This window comes from Rhinatrema bivittatum, chromosome 3 (assembly GCF_901001135.1).
Source record: "Rhinatrema bivittatum chromosome 3, aRhiBiv1.1, whole genome shotgun sequence".
Lineage (NCBI taxonomy): Eukaryota > Metazoa > Chordata > Amphibia > Gymnophiona > Rhinatrematidae > Rhinatrema > Rhinatrema bivittatum.
In genome coordinates, this window is record NC_042617.1 from 157249766 (window position 1) to 157271882 (window position 22117).

General features: G+C 44.4%; 1 protein-coding gene across 1 annotated transcript in view; it reads right to left on the reverse strand.

Annotated features, from left to right (window-relative positions):
* The window catches only part of PCNX2 (pecanex 2), a 236970-nt gene that overhangs the window by 128735 nt on the left and 86118 nt on the right, over positions 1 to 22117 (reverse strand). Inside the window, exons 13-14 of the mRNA XM_029593868.1 lie at positions 8232 to 8403; positions 1953 to 2063 (exon numbers count right to left, since the gene is read on the reverse strand). Of these exons, the coding sequence (XP_029449728.1) occupies positions 1953 to 2063; positions 8232 to 8403 (283 nt within the window). The remainder of the gene's footprint in view (positions 1 to 1952; positions 2064 to 8231; positions 8404 to 22117) is intronic.

Sequence of the window (22117 nt, forward strand, 5' to 3'; positions counted from 1 at the left end):
TCAGTGAACTTCAAAAGAAGAGATTATTTTCAAAATGAAAAGCGATGATATCGCATCACACAGTTCAAGACATATGCAGTTTGCCGGACTCAACAACAACTTCGGCCGTTGCTGAGCCCGTCAAACTGCATGTGTCCTTGGGCTTGTAGGAATCCCTCTTGCAAGGAAAGGGTTCCCCTTGATGATTTCTTGCACTTTCTACTGGTCTTCCCTCTCCTTCTCAATGTTTGCTTTCCTCATTCTTCTCTTCCTCCCATCTGGCAAGAGAGAGAAACTATGTGCATTCTTGGAAGATTCCTTCTCTAAAGCCGTGTGCAAGCTGCTCCCTTGCACTGAGAGGACGACACTCCACAAAAGGAAAGTGTTCTGTACTAATCCAGAGACATTCTTCGGGCTCATGCAAATTCTTCTCTCCCAGTGTAATGATTTCCCCTGGGCCCTTGCAAAGTGAAATTAGTAGGTGCACACCTAGGGGTATCTTTACATGTGGGGGAAATGACTCTGTTCAGGAGGACTCTGAACTGAACCCCAAATACAGCTCATAATCTGAATTCCCTGCAATCTTCTGTTTCCAAGTCATTTTTTGGACTAAGTTAATTCAATTCCTCTTACTTCTAAAGGGGTCCAGAGTAATTTGAATGCACCTACTTCAAATGTTCACTTTTGAGTACAATATGGAAAGCATAAAAAAATAATTTGCCATTTTTGAAAATGACCTGCCTCAAGGCAGTAAACGTATGTGTATTTCACAATGCGGGTACTTTTGCTGCATTTAGGGGAGGCTTTCCTGGGGTTCAGGGAGAGAACTGGGTAGGAAGATAATGTACGGAGACTGGATTTTGAAATTTATGCGCATTGCTTTCCAGTCAAACTTTGCCTAAGAAATTAGCAGTGCAAAGTATCCATGGCCCGTGTGGGCAATTCTCAAAGAGAAACCATCTGTACAGGTTTCTCTTAGGGAACCAGTGTGTAAGGTGCACAGATATAAAGTGCCTGTGGATGCTGCGGTTAGGAGTGCTTTATGAAAAGTTTGCCATTTATGAAGTAATGAGGCAATTTTCCTAGTTGTTTTGCTTCTAATAACTCTTTTCAGTAATAAAGTAGGTAGCTTTTCTGCTGGATGGTGCCCTCCCACCCGAGCTTGGGCATCTGTAGTGCTGCTGCAGTGCCAATAAATGATGCTGTTTGGTGCTGAGCCGTGGAGCTGGCAGGAGGACTTTCCCGGTGGTGAAGACGGGACCCTCTGGAATCACAAGTGCTGATTCTGGAAGGGTCACGGATGGAGGAGCAGATCCTGGGGAGGAGAGTTGGTGGTCATTGGCATTCAGGTTGGGGGGGGGGGGATCAGGAAAGGGACCGGACGTATGGGAGGCAACGGGTAGTTGTGCTATTTGGGGTGGATGGGGGAAGCTTTTTTGATATGATGAAGGAGGGGGGAATGCAGTTATTTTCTTTGCTCAGGTGCTGGCTAAGAGGGAAGAGGGATCGGGGCTTGAGAAAGCTGGTTTTTGTTTTTTATTTCATTGATTGGGTACTGGGCTGATACTGAAACAACTGCTCAGCAGTGAGATAAGTAGTGATAATATAGCTGGTTAATTTTATTTCAGGAAACTTTTCGGCCACAATCTAGCTGGCCAGTTAGTAGAACAGGACTGATCCTGGCTAGATTGTGGCTGTACATTTTCCTAAACCTAATCAGCTATAACTAGCTGGCTTTCTTGACTCCTCAGCTCTTTTTTGAAATCTGCCTTCAAAATATGAATAATCTTACACTATATCTAACCAAAGAAGTCTCAATTCAACACTAAAAGCCATCGCCCATGAGTATAACAATTCTTTATAAATCACGACTCTGCTCTCATCACCTTGGTTTCCAACATCTCATGCATTATAAATGTTTTATATATTACACGAATATGATATATACAAATGGCGAGATCTGAGTTACTTACCTGAACCACCAAAAAACAGCATGTCTATTTGCTCTAGCAGATAAATACAGAAAGTGTTGATTTGCGGGAAGAGGCCGAGAAGGGAAATTACAGGAAAGCAACACAGAAACACTGAAATTAGAAAAGATTTAAACGTTAGACCTTGCTGAGTTCTCATGAAGAGGATAATTTTCAATAGGTTGCACAACTCAGCACCTACATGCATAAGTGGGTACCCCTGAAGTTCAACCTGTATTTTACAAACTGTGCAGCAGGAGCCGCACAGTGTATAAAATGTCGCGTATCACCTCCCTGAAAGTACACACTTACGGCCGAATTTTAAAACAGCCACACGAGTAAAAACGAGGGGCTACGCCTATGGCCGGGCCTTGCGCGCGCTGCGTGCATTTTCAAAGGGGCCCGGCTACACGCGTAACCCCCCCCCCCCCCCCCCCGTTACGCGCAGAAGAGCTGGGCACAGAGAAAAGGGCGGTCTGGGGGGGGAGGGGACTGGGAGGGAACTTTCCAAACCACCTAACTAACCTTCCTCCCTCCTCTCCTCTCCTCCCCGCCCCTTATCCCTATCCTATGTGTGTACTGCCGCTGCCACGTGGAAAAGTACGTCTGCTCAAAGAAGGTATTTGAAGGGTGTTCCAGGGTGGGGGTTTTAAAGTATGCGCATTTTTACTTATTTTATAAATAGAGCGTGCACATACATCATCAAACATGCACGCATACTTTCACACCTGCTAATCAAGTCGTGGCTATTAAATTTGATTTTTCTCTGCAGCTTTTTTTGCAGGGGGTCTGGAGACATGCACGTAAAAAAATGGGGGTTACGCGCGTGGCCGGGCCTTGCACGCACCGCGCACATGGGCAGGCCACGCGCGTAACCCCTGTTACGTGCAGGAGTGCCGGCCCAGAGAAAGGGACGGTCAAGAGGCAGAGAAGGGACTGGGAGGGAACTTTCCCAACCACCTAACAAACCTTCCTCCCTCTTCCCCTCTCCTCTCCTCCCCGCCCCCCTATCCCTATCCTATCTAACCCCCAAGTTTTTATTTTACCCTTTGCTCCTCTTTCGGAGCAGAAGTAACTTGCGCCCGCCTAGGCCCTTCTCGGCGCCTTAACTGGAGTGGACTGAGAGGGAACTGGAAAAAGGGAGCAATCCGTTGCCGCGCATAAATTAAAAATGTACCCCCCCCCCCCCGCCCCGCACGCATGAGTCGTAGGTTGCGCACACATGCGCACGTGGATGTTAAAATACGCCAGACATGTGCACACATAATAAAATAGCCGCATCCATGTGTGCGTGCCGGGAAGCACATGCGCATCCATGCACACGTGTAAGTTTAAAAATCTACCCCTTATGTTTCAGTACGCACCTATTTTTTTTAATGCAAGGATCTGCATAGTTTATACATCTGTTTTATAAAAGTCCGTGCAAATATTTTACACATTAAATAACTAACATGTGTACATAATAACCTTCAGTTTAAGTGCAGATTGGCTGATGTATGTGCATATTTCACTTTTGAAAATATTTTCATGTACTTCCAAGCACCAGCTTGCTGAGACCTCCACTGGTGGACCCAGACCTTCACCAGTTCACCCACTCCCTCCACCACTTCACCTGCAGAGCCCCTCTCAAAAACTACAGCCAAAAGAGAAGCCTAATGTATTATTCGGCACTTGATTAGCCAGTGTAGAAAGCATGCGCACATATTTGATGTATGCATGTACTCCATTTATAAAAGATGTCCAGTAAATGTATGTGCACTTCCAAACCCTGTCCTAAAACACTCTTGAAACATCCTCTTTGTATGCGCATACTTCTCTGTGTGGCAGCGACAGTACAAGCATACTCCCACCCATCTGAAAATTTGTTCATAGTGAACAGAGGCTTCTTACACTCACATGGGCTGAATTTACAAGCACAACCCTTGCACATGTCTTTGAAAATTATCCCCTAAAAGTCAACTCATTTTTACAGAGGGCAAAGAGAAGGTACTGAAGGAAAAACATTAGTCTTCCTGTTGTATCCTTAGTGCCATATCTGTAGTTGTGAAAAACAAGTACAGAGGTGGGCACTGGGCATAGCAAACCAAAATCAGAGTAAGGTCAAGGAAGTATGGCAAAATAAGAAGATAAAATGATATAACACCGTAGTTCTTGCTGCAATTTTATCAAGACTTAAATAATTTGCAAGATGTAGTGAATGAGAGAGAGAGAGACTATCTACAAGGCCTGTTTAGTAGTAAGCTATTTATATCTCTATAGGAGGCCCACCTAGTAACTCTAAGTGACGTTTAGGTAGGAGTGTAGGGGTTAGAGGCCACTTTGATATGCAGAGTGAATATACAAACAGGACAGTACACTCTTGTGAAGATTTGATGTCCTTTGGAGTGAGGAAACTCACACAACAATGAGATTTGTACAATGTTCTCTCAACCTAGCTTGATGGACTTATCAAGCTATTGCACAGCCTAACGCCAATGAAAAAGATGTAGTTATTTTTAGCAATATCGTGCGTTACGGCTTCGCGAAGCCAGCCCACTTTTACAAAAATCCTGCCCCGATTCCTCCCCTTTTAAAAATTAGCATCACACCATGCATTATGGTGCTTTTTGCATGCATTAAGGTGTTTTTTGCATGTGAAATCGCCTTAACACATGCGAAAATGCCATAACGTGAATTGGAAAATAACCCCCTAAGTGTGTACAAAGACAAGGGGCTGGATGCTGTGCATCCTAAGATATTAAGGGTGCTCAGATATGTTTGTTGAAGGAACTGTTCAATAGATTTTTGGAGACAGGAATGCTTCTGTGCACTTGGGGAAGGGCAGACATGGTCCCTCTTTTTAAAGTGGTACTAGAGAGGCACTTGAAAACTGTAAGCTGGTTAATCTACCCTTGGTGGTGGGAAAATCACTGGAGACTTTATGGAAGGAAGGGACAGTGAAGTACCTACAAGCAAGTGAGTTACAGGTTTTGAGGCAGCATCATTTTACCATAGAGAGATCATGTTAAGCTAAACTGATATTTTTTGATTGGGTGACTAAAGAATTAGATAAACGGCGTGCACTAGATGTGGTTTACTTGATTTCAGCAAAGCTTTTGATATTGTCCCACATATGAAGCTCAATAAATAAACAAAGCAGCTTGGGGGTGGCTGGATTCAAAAGTGGTGAACTGGATTAGAAACTGTTTGAATCAATGAGTTAGGGGAGAAGCTAAGATGGCGGCGGAGTAGCGGCAAGGTTCAGAACGCTGTCCGAGTTTCTTTTGAAATTTCTTTTGCTAAACTGGAAGATATGGCCCTGAAACAAAAAAGTAGAGTCAAAGTGTATCCTGCGATCCTCCCCCCCCCCCCCCCCTTACCTCCTGGACAGCAAACCATCACTGAACTTGCAGCAGGCTATCCGAAGGTGGAGGAGCTAAGCCCCGCTGAGTCGATCGCGGGAGGAGCAGCAGCCTACTATGGGAAAACACCCCCAGTGCCGATACCCCAGAAGTTCTCGAGCCCGGTGAGTGCTGAATTAGATCCGATGTGTTCAATCCAAGCATGTGTGGGAATCGCTACGGGAACTGGGAGTGAAGAACAAGGCCTGGATGGGGGAGGAATGGCAGGAAGGCAAACGGCAGGCGAAGCCACGGGAGAGACTGCTTCCTCTAATGTTTTACTGAATATCTTGCCCGAGGAGAATTCGCTAGAGCTGGGTGCCACGAGTGCCATCTTCATTAAACCAACAGTTGTGACGCTGGACTCATTGTGGGAACTGGTAGCCAAACTGGGAATGGCACTGCAAAATCATTCCCAGCATCAAAATATAATTTCCACTAAAACTGATGCCATAACCCAGGACTTCAACTCCAAATATTTGGAACAACAACAGAGGATTCAATTACTTGAGGATCAATGCAAGAAGACACAAGAAACACCGTCAGCTTTGATTCAGGAGCGACAGGAAAATGGAACAAACAGAAAATAAGCTGAGACACCTGAACCTAAGGTTTGTAAATTTTCCTAAGGTGCTAGGAAATAAGCCAAGAACTACACTCCGCAAGTATTTAACAGAAGTGTTGCATATTGCTCCATATTGTTTAATCGAGTGTATTTCTTACCTTATGCAAGATCTAGAGAAAATGCTGCATCTCAAGCTATCAACATGGAAAATGTAACTGCATTCTTAGAAACCTCAACACCTGAGATAATAGAAAGATCGACTCTTCTTGTCTCCTTCTTATATGAACAGGACTTAACCTTGATAATGAGAAATTACTTTCAGAATATGGGAGTAGAATTTCTGGGGAAAGCAGTGCAGGTTTTCCCAGATTTGGCCAAAGTTACCCAGGAGAGGAGGAGGAGGGGGTTCCTAGCATTGAGACAGGAAGTCCCCTCTTTAGGTGCTAATTTCATGCTTAGATACCCCTGTAGATGTATCTTAAGACTGGATAATGTTACCTATGTGTTCTTTGTACCTGAGCAGTTGAAAATATTGCTGGAAAATAGGAAGATATGACTGCCTATTCCCTCTGTCCAAGACAGTCCTATAAGTGAGTGAAAAGAGGAAGGATAGCATAGACACGTTATAGCTTACCTTTATAATTGTTTCCTTTGGTTAAATGCTCCTTTTGGTAGTACGCGCCTCCCCCCTAGAATTTTGGGGACTAAGTTATAAATAATGTTTCTTATGTCTTACAGAAGCTGTGAAGCTGAAATGTCAAGAGAATTTAAATTTCCTGGTTTCTGTACAAAGTGAAGACCCTTTGTAATTTTGATTAAAATCAATAAAGAAAAAATTAAAAAAAAAACTGTTTGAATGACTAATGGCAGAAGGTAGCAGTAAATGGAAAACACTGACAAGAGAGGTGATCTGTAAATGCTTCAGGAGTTGGTCCTAAGGCTGGTTCTGTTTAATATCTTTGTAAACAACATTGAGAGGGGTTAGAAGGAATCAATTTTCCTTTTTGCAGATGATACTAAGATCAGCAAGAGATTGGATGCCTCAGAGGGAGTAGACAAATAATAAGTCATCTAAGAAACCTTGAGTTGTCAATTGCTTGTCAGTTAAGATTCATTGCAAAAAATTCAGCCAAGCATTTGGGGAGGGTCAGAACTTTGAGGAAGCAGTACATGATGGGAGGTGAGGAGCTGATGTGCACTGAGCAGAGGAGAGAGGATGATCATGTCTGATATCCTCAAGGTAGCAAAACAGTTTGTGAATAGGTGATGGCCAGAGTCAGAGAGAGGCTGAGATGCACAGAGAGAGGCATAACCAGTAGAAAAATGAGGCGATTATTGCTCTGTTCAGGCCATTGATCAGAGCCAACAGGGAATACAGTATTCTGTTCTGAAGGCCATATCACAGAAGAGACAAGGATAGGATAGAGGCAGTTCAGAGAAAGGCAACCAAAATGGTGCTGGGTCTGAATCAGAAGCCCTCTGAGACTGAGGGAACTAAATATGTATACCCTAGAGGGGAGGAGAGAAAAGGAGATATTATAGAGACATTTAAATACCTGAAAAGTATTAATGGTGCACAGGAGGTAAACCTATTTCAATAGAAGGGATCATTACATGAAGCTCCAAGGAGGTAGACTCAGGAAATATATCTCTATGGAAAGGATGGTGGATGTCTGAAATACCCTTCTAGAGGAGGTAGTGAAGACAAAAATGGTAACAAAATTCAAAAAAGCATGGGAAAAACACAGAAGCTCCCTAGTGGCAAGAGGATGGAAATGAAGCACAGGGGTAACATGCATGACATGGGATTTCAGCTCAAAACAATGGTGATATGACTACACTGTACATCCATGAGGAATACTGGGGTAACCTGCAAAGCACAGTATTCATAACCCTAAACAGTAATTACAGTCCTAAACAGCAGCAGTATGATTTCATTGGGTCTCCAAGAAAGCACTGGGGTGACCTTTATGGAGGCAATTACAATCGTAAACAGCAGCGATAAAATTGCATCGGGGTTCCAAGAAGTCATTGGGGTAGGCAGTCTTGGTGACTGATTTTGAGCATGCTTGGAACAGATATGAAAAGCTGGTTGAGAGGTTGGGTGGAAGACATGGGTGGAAGGATGATTGCGTTAGGCTGCATTTGGGAGTTTATATGTGAATCTAGCAAAAATGAACAAATCTCAACTGGGCAGACTGGATCGGTCATTTGGTTTTTATTTGCCATCATTTAAAGCGTTACTTGTCAAATAGAAAAATACTAATAAACAAATATTTATTACATTGAAAATACAAAAAAGATTAGTTATATGATCAGAAAAGGAACATAACTCACCTATTATTTGGTCTCTGACTGTTCTAAGTGATTCTGATGAGAAAACATTCAGACCATACACTGTGGCTGTTGAGAAATTAGTGCTTTTAGCACCAGAATCCAGCAGCAAAATAAGGCCACACAATACACAAAAATATATTGGTCTGCTGTATGTTATGATTTGATTATATCCCTGAAAAACAAAACATGAATTTTAAGGTTTACATACTGCACCCCACTCTTATCTCCCCCTTCTCAAAGGAAAAGCAAAATGGGCCAAAATGTTTAGTAACTGTTCAATTGTCCTTATGAATTGTAAACAGAAAACTGCAATTATTAACATCAGATATAGTATAGTCTTTTTGACAGGAAACAGAGCTAACATTCTTGGGGAAAATGTAAAGTGCAATATCCTTCCATCTAAATTGCCAGATGGTAGGCCTAGTCAGGTTTATACTTTGCATCGGTGTTGTCTGCTTTGTCTAACTGTTTTAAAATGTTCTCGGTCAATATGCACCAATTTAGGTTTAGCATCCATGTAAAATAATCCCCTAAATGAGAATATTCTCTGCTTTGCAAGTTTAACCTTGTGTTGTACAGCCAGTCTCCCAAATGGTAAAATGCTTGGGCCATTCGGTCTACACAATGAAAGAGGTCCATATTCAAAAGATTTCACCAGTTAACTTCGGGAATTATTCAGGCAAATCTTTGGTTTCCAATATTTCTTGTGACCCTCCCCTCCCCTGCTCTCTGTTTAAATTTTGTCTGTGTAACTCATTACCAGGATTTTAAAAAGGTTATGTGGGGGGCATTTCTGAGACGGAGATGAAAATTCAGACAGCACAGATATTCAGTGCTATTCAGAAAATGTTATCTGGGTAGGCCTGGTCATAGTAGAGAGCAGATCTCAAGTTATCTAGATAACATCTGGATAATTGTGACTTTATCCGGGTATATTCAGTGGAAGGAGTAACCAGGTATCTTCCACTGAATATCCGAGTACAGTTTATTCAGGTAACTTTACCTGGATACCTTTCTCACTGTCTAGCTTACTCAATAATAACCTTAAAGTCTCTACAGTAGAAAGCCAAAAGGAGTAGAGAACAGTCATTGTAAATTTAATTTTACAAGTTTTTGCTGTTTATAGAAAATAACTTAAAGCATATCTGTCGTCTAGATTTTTTAAAAGATCAACCTGCTCGTTTCTTGGTGCCTGTTTTGGTTTTAATCTTAATCCTTTCCCTTCATTTCTACTGTACGTTTTATCCTCCAGAGTGGAGGAGTAGCCACCACAGAGTGAAGACATAGCTGTCTGAAGAAGGCATCTTTGCAGGAATATAGGGCTTTTGACTTTGCACCATTCTTTTTCCAACTTCCTGAGGTTGGATATCATTGTTCGTAGGAGTGCGTTAAACCAGGGGTTGGTTTCCTCTCTGTTTTGTTTTATCATTTTCGTTTTCTCTGGGTTTATGTTGTTTGCAGTTTGCTTAGTGAGGTGGAACCAGGATTGAGTGGCATTATGTATGTTGGATAGGTCTAGATTCTTTAGTTGTCTCCCCAGTTCTTGTTGAAGTGAGTCAGGTTTGAAGGGGGGTCTGTATTTGAATGATAGTTGTTTGTTTGTTCTTTTCGTTCTGTTGCTATTAACTTGTGCACTGCAATGTAAGAGGTAGTGATCTGACCAGGGGACAGGTTTATGTGATATTGTGGTGTTGAAGAGGTATTGATTGGTGAAAATCAGGTCCAGTGTGTGACCTGCTTTGTGAGTGGGGTTAATTACAAGTTGGTTCAGGTTTAGGCTTGAAAGTATGTCGAGCATGGTTTGGCAGTTTTGGGATCTGGGGTTAGTATCGGTGTGGAGGTTGAAGTCGCCAAGTATAATAGAAGGTTTTTTTATGGAAATGTTTGTAACTAAGAATTCTAGAAGTGGGGAGATATCATTGTCAAGGAGCTTGGGTGGGCAATAAACAAGACATATTTGTAGAAGATCTGAGTCGAGTAAAGCAATTTCGTATTTCTTAGGGAGATTGTGTGGTATCAGCTTCATAGAGAAATGTTTTTTTGTGATGATGAGAAGATCACCTCCTCTGTGGTATTTGCGTGGTATCGAGAATATGTCAAACTCATTGTTGGTTAGATGATTTGTTAGTACTTGATCGGTATCTTTGAGCCAAGTTTCTGTTATGGCAAAGAAGTCTGGGTTCTTTTCTTGGATCAGGTCTGAGATTAACATGAGTTTCTTGGTCAGAGATTGAGCATTTATCAAGAAGAAGGTGAGGTATAGTAGGTTTTTGGCATGTTTCAGCAGTGGGATTTTAATCAGATAGTTATTTCTCAACTGGTGGGTCGAGGAGGGGGGAGCCATGATGAGGACTGATAATTACTTGGAGAGCTCGAGTGTTCTCCTTGGTTGAGTTATGAGGATTGATATATGTTGTTTTTCTTTTCTGGTTGACAGTGATTGATAGAGGTTTTGTTAAAGAAGATGAGGGCCTCTGAGAGGGTTGCGCACAGAGCGATTGAAAGCTGGGAGTTGGATGAGGTCAGGTTTGGAAGTCGATGGATGGATTAATGAATGTTAGCTGATGAGGAGATATGTTTGAGTATATTCGTTGCTGATTGGTGGTGAGCTGTGTATCTGTGTTAGGAGTGTTGTTCCGTTGTTTGTTTGATTGCGGCTGATGGAATCAGGGGTAGAGGGAAAACGGCAGGAGTTCGAATGTGCTGGGGTTAAACGTCTGAACTGAAAGGTTCAAGCTTTGCACATTCCTAGTACTTATGTCTTCTTCTTTGTTTCCCCAGCTCTCGCCCAGGACTCTGCCAGTCCCAGCCGTCAAACCCCAGGGACCAGCAGTGAAGCCCCAGGGAGCAGCCGCGCAGCTGGACTTTTCCATGCCCCCTTGCTTATGGATGCAGAGACCCAGTTCAGTGAGGAGGAGGAAGAGCAACAGCAGCAGCAGCACAGCCCACTCCTGGAAGCCCTTGGCTCAGCAAGCCCACTCTATGTGAGCTTGAATATTTCAGCCTTAAGGGATAAACATAGTCTGCAATGGGACACTATTCAGCCAGCACAAACCTCGCTCCAGCACACCACATCATGAGCATGAGGCAGCGGGCAGACATCCCACCAGCCCCCTCATGCCTCTTCTGGAGCCTGAAACCTCATCTTGCCACCTGACTAGCACAGCACCAGTACCAGCTCGGCACCAGCACCGTCATCGACACAGGCCTCCATGCACGAGCAGCTGGACTGGCTTGAAAGGAGCCATGGTGGAAATCTACACCACATACGGGCAGACCTAGTGCACCTGAGAAGGGCAGTCAGTGAGCATACCCAGGTACTCTGTGCCCAGACAGCAGTGCAGGCACAGGCTCTTACAACAGTAGCAAAGTCAATCAATAGTCTCACAAGTGTGGTGACACAGATTCTACAAAGAATGCCGGAGCATGCACATGTGCCTTCCCCAACATCACAGGACTCAACGCCATGCAGCAGTCCCCAGCCCAAGGCTACAGAGTTCCTGTGCCAGCTAGATGGAAGAAGCCATCCGGGCTCATCCTGACTTCTGAGTTCCTGTGAGATGATGGAGATGGTCTACTGTATGCCATTGCTGTCCTGCAGTCTACTTCCAAATCCCTCCTCAATGTTCTGCCCATACTCCAGCCTCTTTGAGGCTATCTCCAGTCATGGTCCAGCTGCTGTCTCTTCTCATCATGTCTCATCTACTCCTGATGCTGATGTCTCATCTCATCTCTTCCTGCTGCTACCTCCAAGCTGATATCTCATCTCATACTGCTGCTGCCTCCATGCTTGTGTCTCATCTCATCTCTTCCTGCTGCTACCTCCATGCTGATATCTCATCTCATCCTGCTGCTGCCTCCAAGCTGCTGGGTCTTGTCCTGGGGCTCCTGTCTCCATGCTGCTGTGTCTTCTCCTGGAGCTCCTACTTCCCTGTTACTGTGTCTTTTCCTGGTTCTTGGCCTCCATGCTGCACTCTTTAGTCCTGGTCCTGCTCCCTTCTTGGTGAACTGTGCTGCCTTGGCCCTTAGGCTGCCCCCTTTGAGTGCACTCTTTTTACATCGGTTGTCTGGGGCCTTTTCTTGAAATCTGCTGCCTTGGCCCTTAGGCTGTCCCCCTTTGAGTGCACTCTTTCTACATGGACTGTCTGGGGTCTTTTTCTTGCCATCACATAGTAAGGCTGCTAACATCTCTAACATTAGAGCCTTACTGTAGCTACTGGGCGTGCCACTTCTGCTTTCTATATTCTTTGCTATAATCATGATAGTGCCAAAAGGTTAAGATACTAAGCCTGTATATGTAATGATGCCATTTCTAACAATGTATGTATATGTCTACACTTATTCATTTACAATTTTATGTGCTATTTGCTAACTTGTCCTTTTATAATGTGATTACCAAAGACATTGACTTGATTTGAAACTGCTGAAACATTTGTTCGCTAATAAAGTGATCACTGGTTTGAAAAATACACTTTCTGGTTGGGTCTTTTCATTGTGTGGTTTTTGTTTTAAGGGTTCAATATGTACAAGGTTTGGCCTCCACATGATCTTGCTTGTTAGAGTGCCCTTGCACATTCCAACTAGTTACTTATCTGGCAGGCAAGACCATAAGGGCTAGGTCAAACAACTGAACGCTCAGTGTATGCTCCCAAGGAATACAGCAAGAGCTAAACAAGAAGCTCCTTACTATGGAGCTTCATTATTGCCTCCTATTGCCTTCTTCAGACAGCCTACTCTTAGCTAACTCTTGGGTACATGGGCCTGTATGTGAGATGGATAAAGCTAGCTTCAGCTCCATATGCTGCCCAGTACAGTAGGTGTCGAAATGCTTGGCTATAGGTGCAGTAGCTATGTCTTCACTCTGTGGTGGCCCAATGGGTTGTAGAGCTATGTGCTAGTCATAGTGTGGCAATTGGCCTCTTCCATAGAAAGATATATCATCTCTGACCATACAATGGCCCTGATCTCTGGCACCGAATGTTCCCATGACATCACTCTTTTGTCAGAGGCCTATTTGAAAGTAACTCATGTCCAAGGTGTGGTTCATCTGTAGGAAGGTGAAATGTGCAGCTGCAGGTGCCAGGCCAGAGAGTATATTGTGTACATGTAAAGCTTGAATAGTGTTAAAGGAAAGTTACAGTCATCACCTCACAAGACTACCTTGAGCCCCCTTACTTGTGTCATCACTCCACTTAAAAGGCTATCTATACCCAACCCTTTTTAGGTTTCACACTAAAGAAAATATGTCATCTATTTGCAGGCTGCTGGAACAGGTTATCAGCTACTGTGTGACAACTGAGGAGGAGAAGTGTTATATATAGAATGCCCACAGGCCAAGAGCAGAGGGCCTAGAGTACTGCTGCTGCTGCTGCTTAGGACCAGGCAGACTTCCAGACTGGCTGCCACCCCTGTACTGGCCTGACTTGGCAATCTGTATAATACATGTAAGCTAAGAATGAGCTTACAGGGATCATACATCCTCACTCCTCCACCTCAGTTGTCATACAGCAGTTGACACCCTTCCAGCAGTGCCGAATGCAAAGGTTGGTTAATGGACAAGTGAAGCGCTGAAAGTTTTAGGCTAAACCTGTCCCCTAGATTCTACAGCAGATATCTGTCACCACTTCTATGTATGCATAGTAAACATATTGAGCTATGTATAGCAGAATTCAGGTAGCCCTACCCTGCCAGCATATTCAGATGGCAGAGTAAGTGTCAATTGATAGTGCCTAGTGTGGCAGCCTCTATTTCAACTATCTATGATATGATCTACAGAAGAAGGCTAAGAAAGCCACTGACCGGAAAAAGGGAACCTCAAATAGGACTACTGCCAAGCCTCAAGCACCTCCCAAGCAACCCAACTCCACAACCCCACCGGGTATCTGTTATATGCTGTCACTAACCCCTCCTCCAAACCATTTCTCTGAATAACTCCAACATTGATGGCATTAGGGGGCCATTGGCACTCCACATTCCTGCCATCCCTGTATCCCCACATTCAGAGGATGGTTCTTAACACCACTCCCAAAACTGCTAAACCTTCCTGGCAGTTGAAGCTCTGTGAACCCTGCACACCCCCAATTAACTAGACTATTACACTCACTCCATGTGTTAGGTGGAAAAGTGTCAGGGCCGGGGAGTGGAAGGTGCACATTACAGGCAGATATCAACTCATCCTGAAACATGAGACTGCATATTTGAGGTCTGACTTTAGCAAGTTTCACTCTACCCCCATCCTCATCCCCATCCCCAAGGTATAAAAAAGTGAGCGGCCTAGGGGGACTGTAAGAGTACTATGAGTGAGCCCATTCATACAGCAGCCCATACTGTCATCTCTCTGAGGCACCCCTTCTCAAGAGTGGAAGCACTGGATCACTGGTGTCCAAAGGCAGTGTGTGCAAAATTAATGCACACATACTGCCTGCTCTGGGGTATGCATTGGTGTGGTGAGGGAGGGAACTATAAGTCCATCATCCCCCAGACATTGAGATTGACAGAGGCTAACACAGCATGTCACTCACCAAGACGAACACTGACACACATATCTATTGGGTACTGACTAGTTGCAGCACTTTGTGCACCTACACATGGCCAATGCATATGTTCCTGTACTATTTGTTATCAAACATCATTGATATCTGTGGCAGCCTGTCCCTAACTGCTAATGAGGTAGTATGCGTCCTTATTCAGCACAGAAGATTATCTACATCTGCCTGAATAAAATACATTTGTCAGAGGCATATGTGAAATGTACTTTGTCTGAGGTAATGACATGGGCCCCTCAAGGCCTCAGGTGGCACTAAATACACGTCTTGTAAGAGACCAACACAGAAAGGGTGTTAAAGACCTGCTCCCCAAAGGGGAGGAGTTAGCGATCTGTTATAGATCTGCTCCCCCAGAGGGGAGGAGTTAGCGATCTGTTATAGATCTGCTCCCCCAGGGGGGAGTTAGTAATCTGTTATGAATCTGGCTGCTGGATACTCCCGTTGAAGGAGGAGTTAACAATCTGTTAGTGATCACCCCGCCAGGGGGTGGAGTTAGCACTCTGTTACGGATCTTGCTAAGGAGTAGCAATCTGTTAGTGCTCGGCTCTTCCAGAGGGAAGGAGTAGCAATTGTTATGCTTTGTTCCTGTAGAAAGATGAACCAGCAACCTGTATGATCCCCATGGGGAGATAGCTATCTGATATGGATCAGCTTCCGCAGAGAGAGGAGTAATGGTCTGATGTTGGTTGGCTCCCACAGAGTGGCAAATGATAATACCGCTCTATTAGTGTAGGAGTAACACTTAGTAGAAATAGTGAATCCCTGGGCCGATGACAGATGACAGCGCCCTCAAGTGGAGATCCTGAGAAGGACCACTGGCTAGGCTGGAGTATTGAGACAAACACAGATAGTTCTTTATTAGACTGGAAGTAGAACCACCAGAGGTGGCAGTAGTGAGTTGATATGCCCGGCAGGGCTGAAGTCGCTCTGATACTGGAACTACGATCTCTGAGTTGCTGAACTGTAAGGAGAGACTATAGGTAGTGAGTAGACAGGGTATGCTGGGCATAACCAGTGGTAGATGATACACTCACAATTGTAGATCTCTGTAGTGTCGTCTTTATGCAACAGAGAGTCTTCAGTATTCAAGAACAAGAGCCGCAGGCGACTACTGGCTCCTGTAGGCAGTCTGAAACAGAACTCACAATAACTGTGTATGGGATGGCTTCTAGAATAGAAGAGAGGCTAAAAGAGATTTAGGAATGTAGGCCCTCGTGGAGCGAGTACCGGTTCCTGTCTGTTAATCTGTAATAGTAATCCATAAGATATAGGTATGCGATATCTTCTGAGGAAGAAGAGAGTATGAGAAAGCAATTAGGAACATAGGCCCTTGTGGAGCGAGTACTGATTCCTATCTGCAATCTGCAATGGAAACTCATGATCTCCGTACCTGCGATAACGTCTTAGACTGAAGGGAGCCTTAGCGATTAGGAACAATGGCCCTCGTGGAGCGAGTACCAGTTCCTGTCTGTAATAAGACTCACTGTGTTCACGTCTGCGATCGCCTCCAGGCAATAAGAGTCTTCTGAGTCTTCGGGAACGTAGGCCCTCGAGGAGCGAGTACCGGATCCCGTCCAACAATCTGAAATCTAGAATAGAGAGAGCAGAGCCCCCGAGGAGCGGGTACTCCTGGTAAGTTTGAAAAGGCCGAGCAGTGGAGAAGAATTCCCCTTGCTGACTCGGAACGTAGTTGCAAGTAGCATGGACTGCCGAAGTAAGTCCCGTTGGAGTTCCTTGCTAACTCGCTTGTAGTTAGCAAACAAAGACCTTTTAAATTGAAAATGGATGACGTCATTACGGGGGGACGCCCCCGAGGTTCACGCCTTTGCTGGTAGAAAGTCTGTAGCGCGCGCGCCCTTACGTCATCAGGAACATGGCGGATCCGTAGTGTCAAGCCAGCTTGGGGATACCGGGACCAAGAGGAGGGGAGAAGCCGCAGCTGCATCTGTCTGTCTGAGCTGAAGGGAGTTGCCACAAAGGTAGAGAGGGTGGAGCGAGGGCGAGAATAGCAAGAATGCAACAATGGGTATAAGCCATCATGCCAACCACATGAGACCTCTGTGACTTCAGCACTGTGGCTGGTTTACTAAGGAGGCAGCTTGTAGGCTCCTGTGGTCCTCAGCTGATAACACCTTTACTAGCCATTATGCTATACACAGAGCTGATGACTGAGAGTCTATCAGCACATCTGCCTTGTTCACCACTAACTGTAACAGTGGCAAACACCACATGAAGCTGGCTAGCATTCAGCATGGTGTCCTGGGCTTCTATGGGTGGACATGAGGGATCCTGAAGCATTTGATTTGATATACCATGGCATAGAGCTAGACTATGGAACATATAGCAGAGCAGCACTATATCTGCTACTCTGGGTGGGGCATATATTAAAGCTCCCCCTGTTCCATCCAAAAGAGCTGTATGTGATGGAAGGTGAAGGGCTGTTGTGCATGGAGCAAGAAAGGGACCTTGGGGTGATAGTGTCTAGTGATTTGAAGATGGTGAAGCAGTGTGACAAGGAAATACCTAAAGCCAGAAGAATGCTGGGTGCATAGACAGATGAATAACTAGTAAGGAAAAGGAAGTAATAGTTCTTGATGAGGCCTTCACCTGGAGTACTGTGTTCAGTTCTGGAGACTGTATCTCAAAAGGGACATTGACAGGATGAAGGCTGTCCAGAGAAGGGTGACCAAATTGTGGATGGTCTCCATAAAATGACTTATAAGGAAATGTTGAAGGTTCTAAATATGTATACCCTGGAGAAGAGGAGGCACAGGGGAGATAGGATACAGATCTTCTGATATCTGAAAAGTTTTAATGATGCACAATTAACAACAAACCTTTTCCGTTGGAAAAAAAATAAGTAGAACTAGGGGTCCTGAAATGAAACTCCAAGGAGGATGTCTCAGAACCAACATCAGGAAATATTTCTTCATGGAGAGAGCAGTGGATGCCTGAAATGCCCTTCCGGAGGAGGTGGTGAAGACAAAAACAGTGAAAGAATTCAAAGGGGCATGGGATAAACATTTTGGATCTCTAAAGGGTAGAGAGTGGAAATGACGAAATGAGTGCATGTGGGTAACTTGCTGGAGTGGCAGTTACTACCCATAACCAATAAGCCTTCATACTGTTGATGCTACTTCATCAGTGCTCTCTGCTTCAATGGCTGGGGGAAAAGAATAAAAGGGGAAGTAGATTTAGACAGCAAACAACAAGGACGTTGAATTTTGTGGTCAGGGAAAGCAAATAAGCATAATGCTAACTTGCTTATACAGTTGTTACTACCCTTAACCAATAAGCATGAAACTCTTTATGCAACTCTAACATTGATCTCTGCTTCAACAGCAGGAGGTAATGGGGAATTGGACTCAAACAAATACCAACAAGGGCTCTAACCTTGATGGTCTGGGAAACTGATAAGTGCAGAAACTACTATAAGCTTGCTGGCCAGACTGAATGGACTATTGGTCCTTTTCTGCCATCATTTCATTTCTATGTAAACAGTGAAATCTACTTTTCAGAACTCTGAAGGTACGTTCTATGACACAGCAAGTAGGACATAAGGCCTTGTTGTACCTCATTTCAGCTGGCATGTTGGGAATAGCGACAGGGGTGAGAATCCAGGTCCAGCAACCATAATCCCGAATATCCTGCGGCAAAGACAGAATGGCTGCATCATTCACATCACCGTGACTTGGAGATATCAAGGTCAAGACACAGCATGTTATAAGATAACATAAGGTTATCTCTATGCTAGCTTGGCCCTTCAAATACTATTTCCCAACCCTAAGTCCATGCCCCTTTTTTGAAAGACACTATATGAATAGTATAGAGCTTGCTTATTTTTTGTCAGCTCTTCCAGAATGGCTTACTGCATCTGAGGTTCCTAGTAACTGTGTGCCTGTCACTTAAAAAGAAGCAAAGGCTACCCATTTATAGCACTCATCAAACCTTGAAGCTGTACCTTACAGCTGCCACACATGTCCTAGCAGAAAAGCTTCTACCTTGTGGTATAATAGTGCAAGTCCCCGGCTGCTTGCCAAATGTCCTCCCGTGATACACATTGTTCTGACCTGACACACAGAAAATGCTAGTCCAATTAATGACAATAGCGAATCTTTTGTTTTACCTATGTGAGGGTCCAAACTATGGCTGACATCCTGGCTGAACAATGACTAATCAGTCACATATGATCTGGAAGTCCCAGCAGTGTGGATACTAAAGGAATGTGAGTAACCAAATACATTTCTACTGCTCCAAATGTATGGCTTGGAAAGAAGCCATTTGTAAGTGAAGCCGTAGAAAAGTGTAGTAGCTGCCCACTGACAAAGCTTTGTGTCAAGTGCATTGTGTGGCCACTGGCCACACAACATTAGCAGCCCTCTCCAGCATGGGGAGAAAGGCAGGCCCTGGCACTATACCTAACAGTACAATCCATTTGTCATGTAATCAATGATGCTACCTTCCCCATAGCCCCCCCCCCCACCCCACCCCCCCCCAATGTCTCAGCCGGTTGATGGAAACAAAGAGCCAGAGAGGAAATAGAGAAAGAGGCTGTCCTCAAATTGTTCAAAGAGGCCCGATTGCCTAAGTATAAAAGAATCATGCACAGCTCCCTGGTACCTGGCCACCACGTCAAGGATGCGCATGTGAGTGTCACAGACCACTTGCATGTTGAGGGAGTGGAAGAGCCTTCTGTTGTGGAAGATCTCCTCCCTGTTACATGGTGGGATGATGGCTATGTGAGTGCAGTCGATAGCTCCCACAACGTTGGGAAAGTGTGCAATGGCATAAAAGCCTCTTGTGATATCCATCAAGTCCTGCCTGTTGCAAGAGAATGCTATGTAGCAATTAATGCGGTTTAGATACAGCTGTTATGACCTGGCCCAGACAGCAGGAAAAAGTGGTTTGGGAAATTCCCCCAACGACCCCTACTGTCGTTTGGAAGGAGACAGATTCCAGGAAATGCAGGGTGGCCAATAGTTTGTTGAGGCCAGATATAACGTGAGACCATTCCATCACTGGATCCAGATCCCCTCTTATAATCTCATATAATTCCAGGCTAGCCTGAGAGTTGAGGAGATACCTGCTTACCTCATAATCTTCTGGCACGCCCAGCAAAGAGGTTCATGGAGAAAAAATGCGCTCCCTGTATCTCCTTTGCCGTGGCCACCTCCGTGCCAAGCACTGTTGTGGGCCCCAACACTCTCCCTGAGGGGCCAGTGACTCAGGCTCTGGTGCAGGGAGTTCCCTAGGAGGGTATGAACTTCCCTTGCCTGTTCTGGTACTTGTTGTTATTGGTCTTTTTCTTGTTGTTGGCTGTGGCGAGCCTCCTCAGGCATGCAGTATGCCCTCACAAGTACACTTGCAACAAACATAATGGGTCTAAGAAGGCAGGCCAGGGAAGAACAGGTGTTTTTATTGAGCCAGAAGAGCGTGGTAGGTGTGGTTGCTAGAAGGCCTCATATTAATGCATACATTATTAGCTGTGATAATAGCTGCGATCAGTGCTAATGGCTGTGCCCACGCGATAAATACTTTCTTCCCCCATACCACCAAAAATAATAGGTGTAGTTATTTCTGTCATTAAATCCCGCATTATTGTGCATTAATCAGTTATTGTGCATTAATCAGTTATTTTTGTTATAACTTTTTTCCTCCGAGTTCTTTCCACTTCTTCCTTTTTTTCCGTTTCATGTAAACCGATGTCATGTCTATACGAACTTCAGTATATAAAAGTGTTAAATAAATAAATAAAGAAAGAAAGAAAGAAAGAAATAATAATCGGTCACGAAATGTGGTAGAAGAGCCTATTTTGCATTAACTCCTCCTACTTGCATACCAAATTTCAAATTTGCATGCTAAGGTGCTTAGCAATGTTTATCGTGCGCGTTACAGCTGTTTAATGGGTGTATGGGCCCTAACACAAAATGATAAATGACCCTTAAGGGGGCAAGGGAAATATTAAACAAAATAGGGGAATGAACAGTCCCTTGAGGAACACCACAGCTAGTGAAACTGGTTGCAGACATCAAGAATTCCAGGTAATATAATAAGATCTGGATGTTAAAAAGATTTAAACCAGTTAAGTGATTGAGCTTGAATACCTATATCTGATAAAGGGTCAAGGGCCAATTGATGGTCAATGATACTGAAGCGAGAACTCATGTCTAGCCATACCAATAAAGCATTTTTTCCCATATTCAAATGCAGGCTGATCTCAGTGATCAGAGCAGTTAGTGATCAGAGCAGTGATCAGAGCAGAGTGGTTCTTGAGTGCTGCCGAAGCCAGCACTCAAGAACCACTCTGCCCACCTTACCGCATTGGCGACTCCCTCCGGGGTTATTTCCTTCTTTGGATCCACTGAATCATAACAGTTTGCCGAAGCCATGGATCCAGTAGCACTAACAGCCTTACAAGCCATTCCTGGCCTCACCACTCATGTACAGCAACAACAGAAAGTCCTGGATCAAGTAACGGGGGTTCTTGAGAGACTTGTGGCTTGAAAGGACGCCCTTGCCATAGCTACCCCACCGCCGGCTCTGCCCAATTCATCCACTAGTGCCGTTCTCAGATTACCTCCTCCTTGCTTCAGTGGTGACCCTCAATAATGTAGAGGATTTATTAATCAGTGTAAGATGCATTTTTCACTTCATGCACTTCTGACAAGTCTAAAGTTACCTTCATTTTCTCTTTACTGGAGGGTCCAGTCCTCGCCTGGGCATCTCCGCTGTGGGAGTGAGACAATCCATTACTGGACAACTTGGATCAATTTCTTAGGGATTTTCAGCTAGTTTTTGATGAGCCAGGATGTTCGACCTCTGCAGCTTCTGACTTACTACAAGAAAGAACTGCAGAAATGGACTCTCCCTCCTCTGAAATCAAGAGGAATGGATCCCTACAAGACAATGCTTGGAGTTCAGAAATGTGCCTAGCTGAACAAATCACTATCTACTCGAGGGAGCCCAACACCATGTTACTACATACATGGATCACAAGAACCTCGAGCATCTACACCAAGCTCAGCTGCTTAATGCCTGTTGGTCCTTGTTCTTCACTCGCTTCAATTTTAAGTTGTGGTCTCTCCCAGCACTCAAGAACCAAAGGACAGACCCCTCTCTTACTCCTTCCAGACCGAAGATAAAGACATTAACTTTCAAACGGGTATGTGGGCGCACATTAGCATGTATGTGTTGGCATGCGCCCAGAGATGCGACCATTTTATAACTTGCATGCATATATGTGCGCATGTTATAAAATAGACTGGCAACATGCACATATGCACGGAACTTTAAGTGGGCACATGCATGGGAACACAAATTCTGCTTCTATTGCATAGTTGG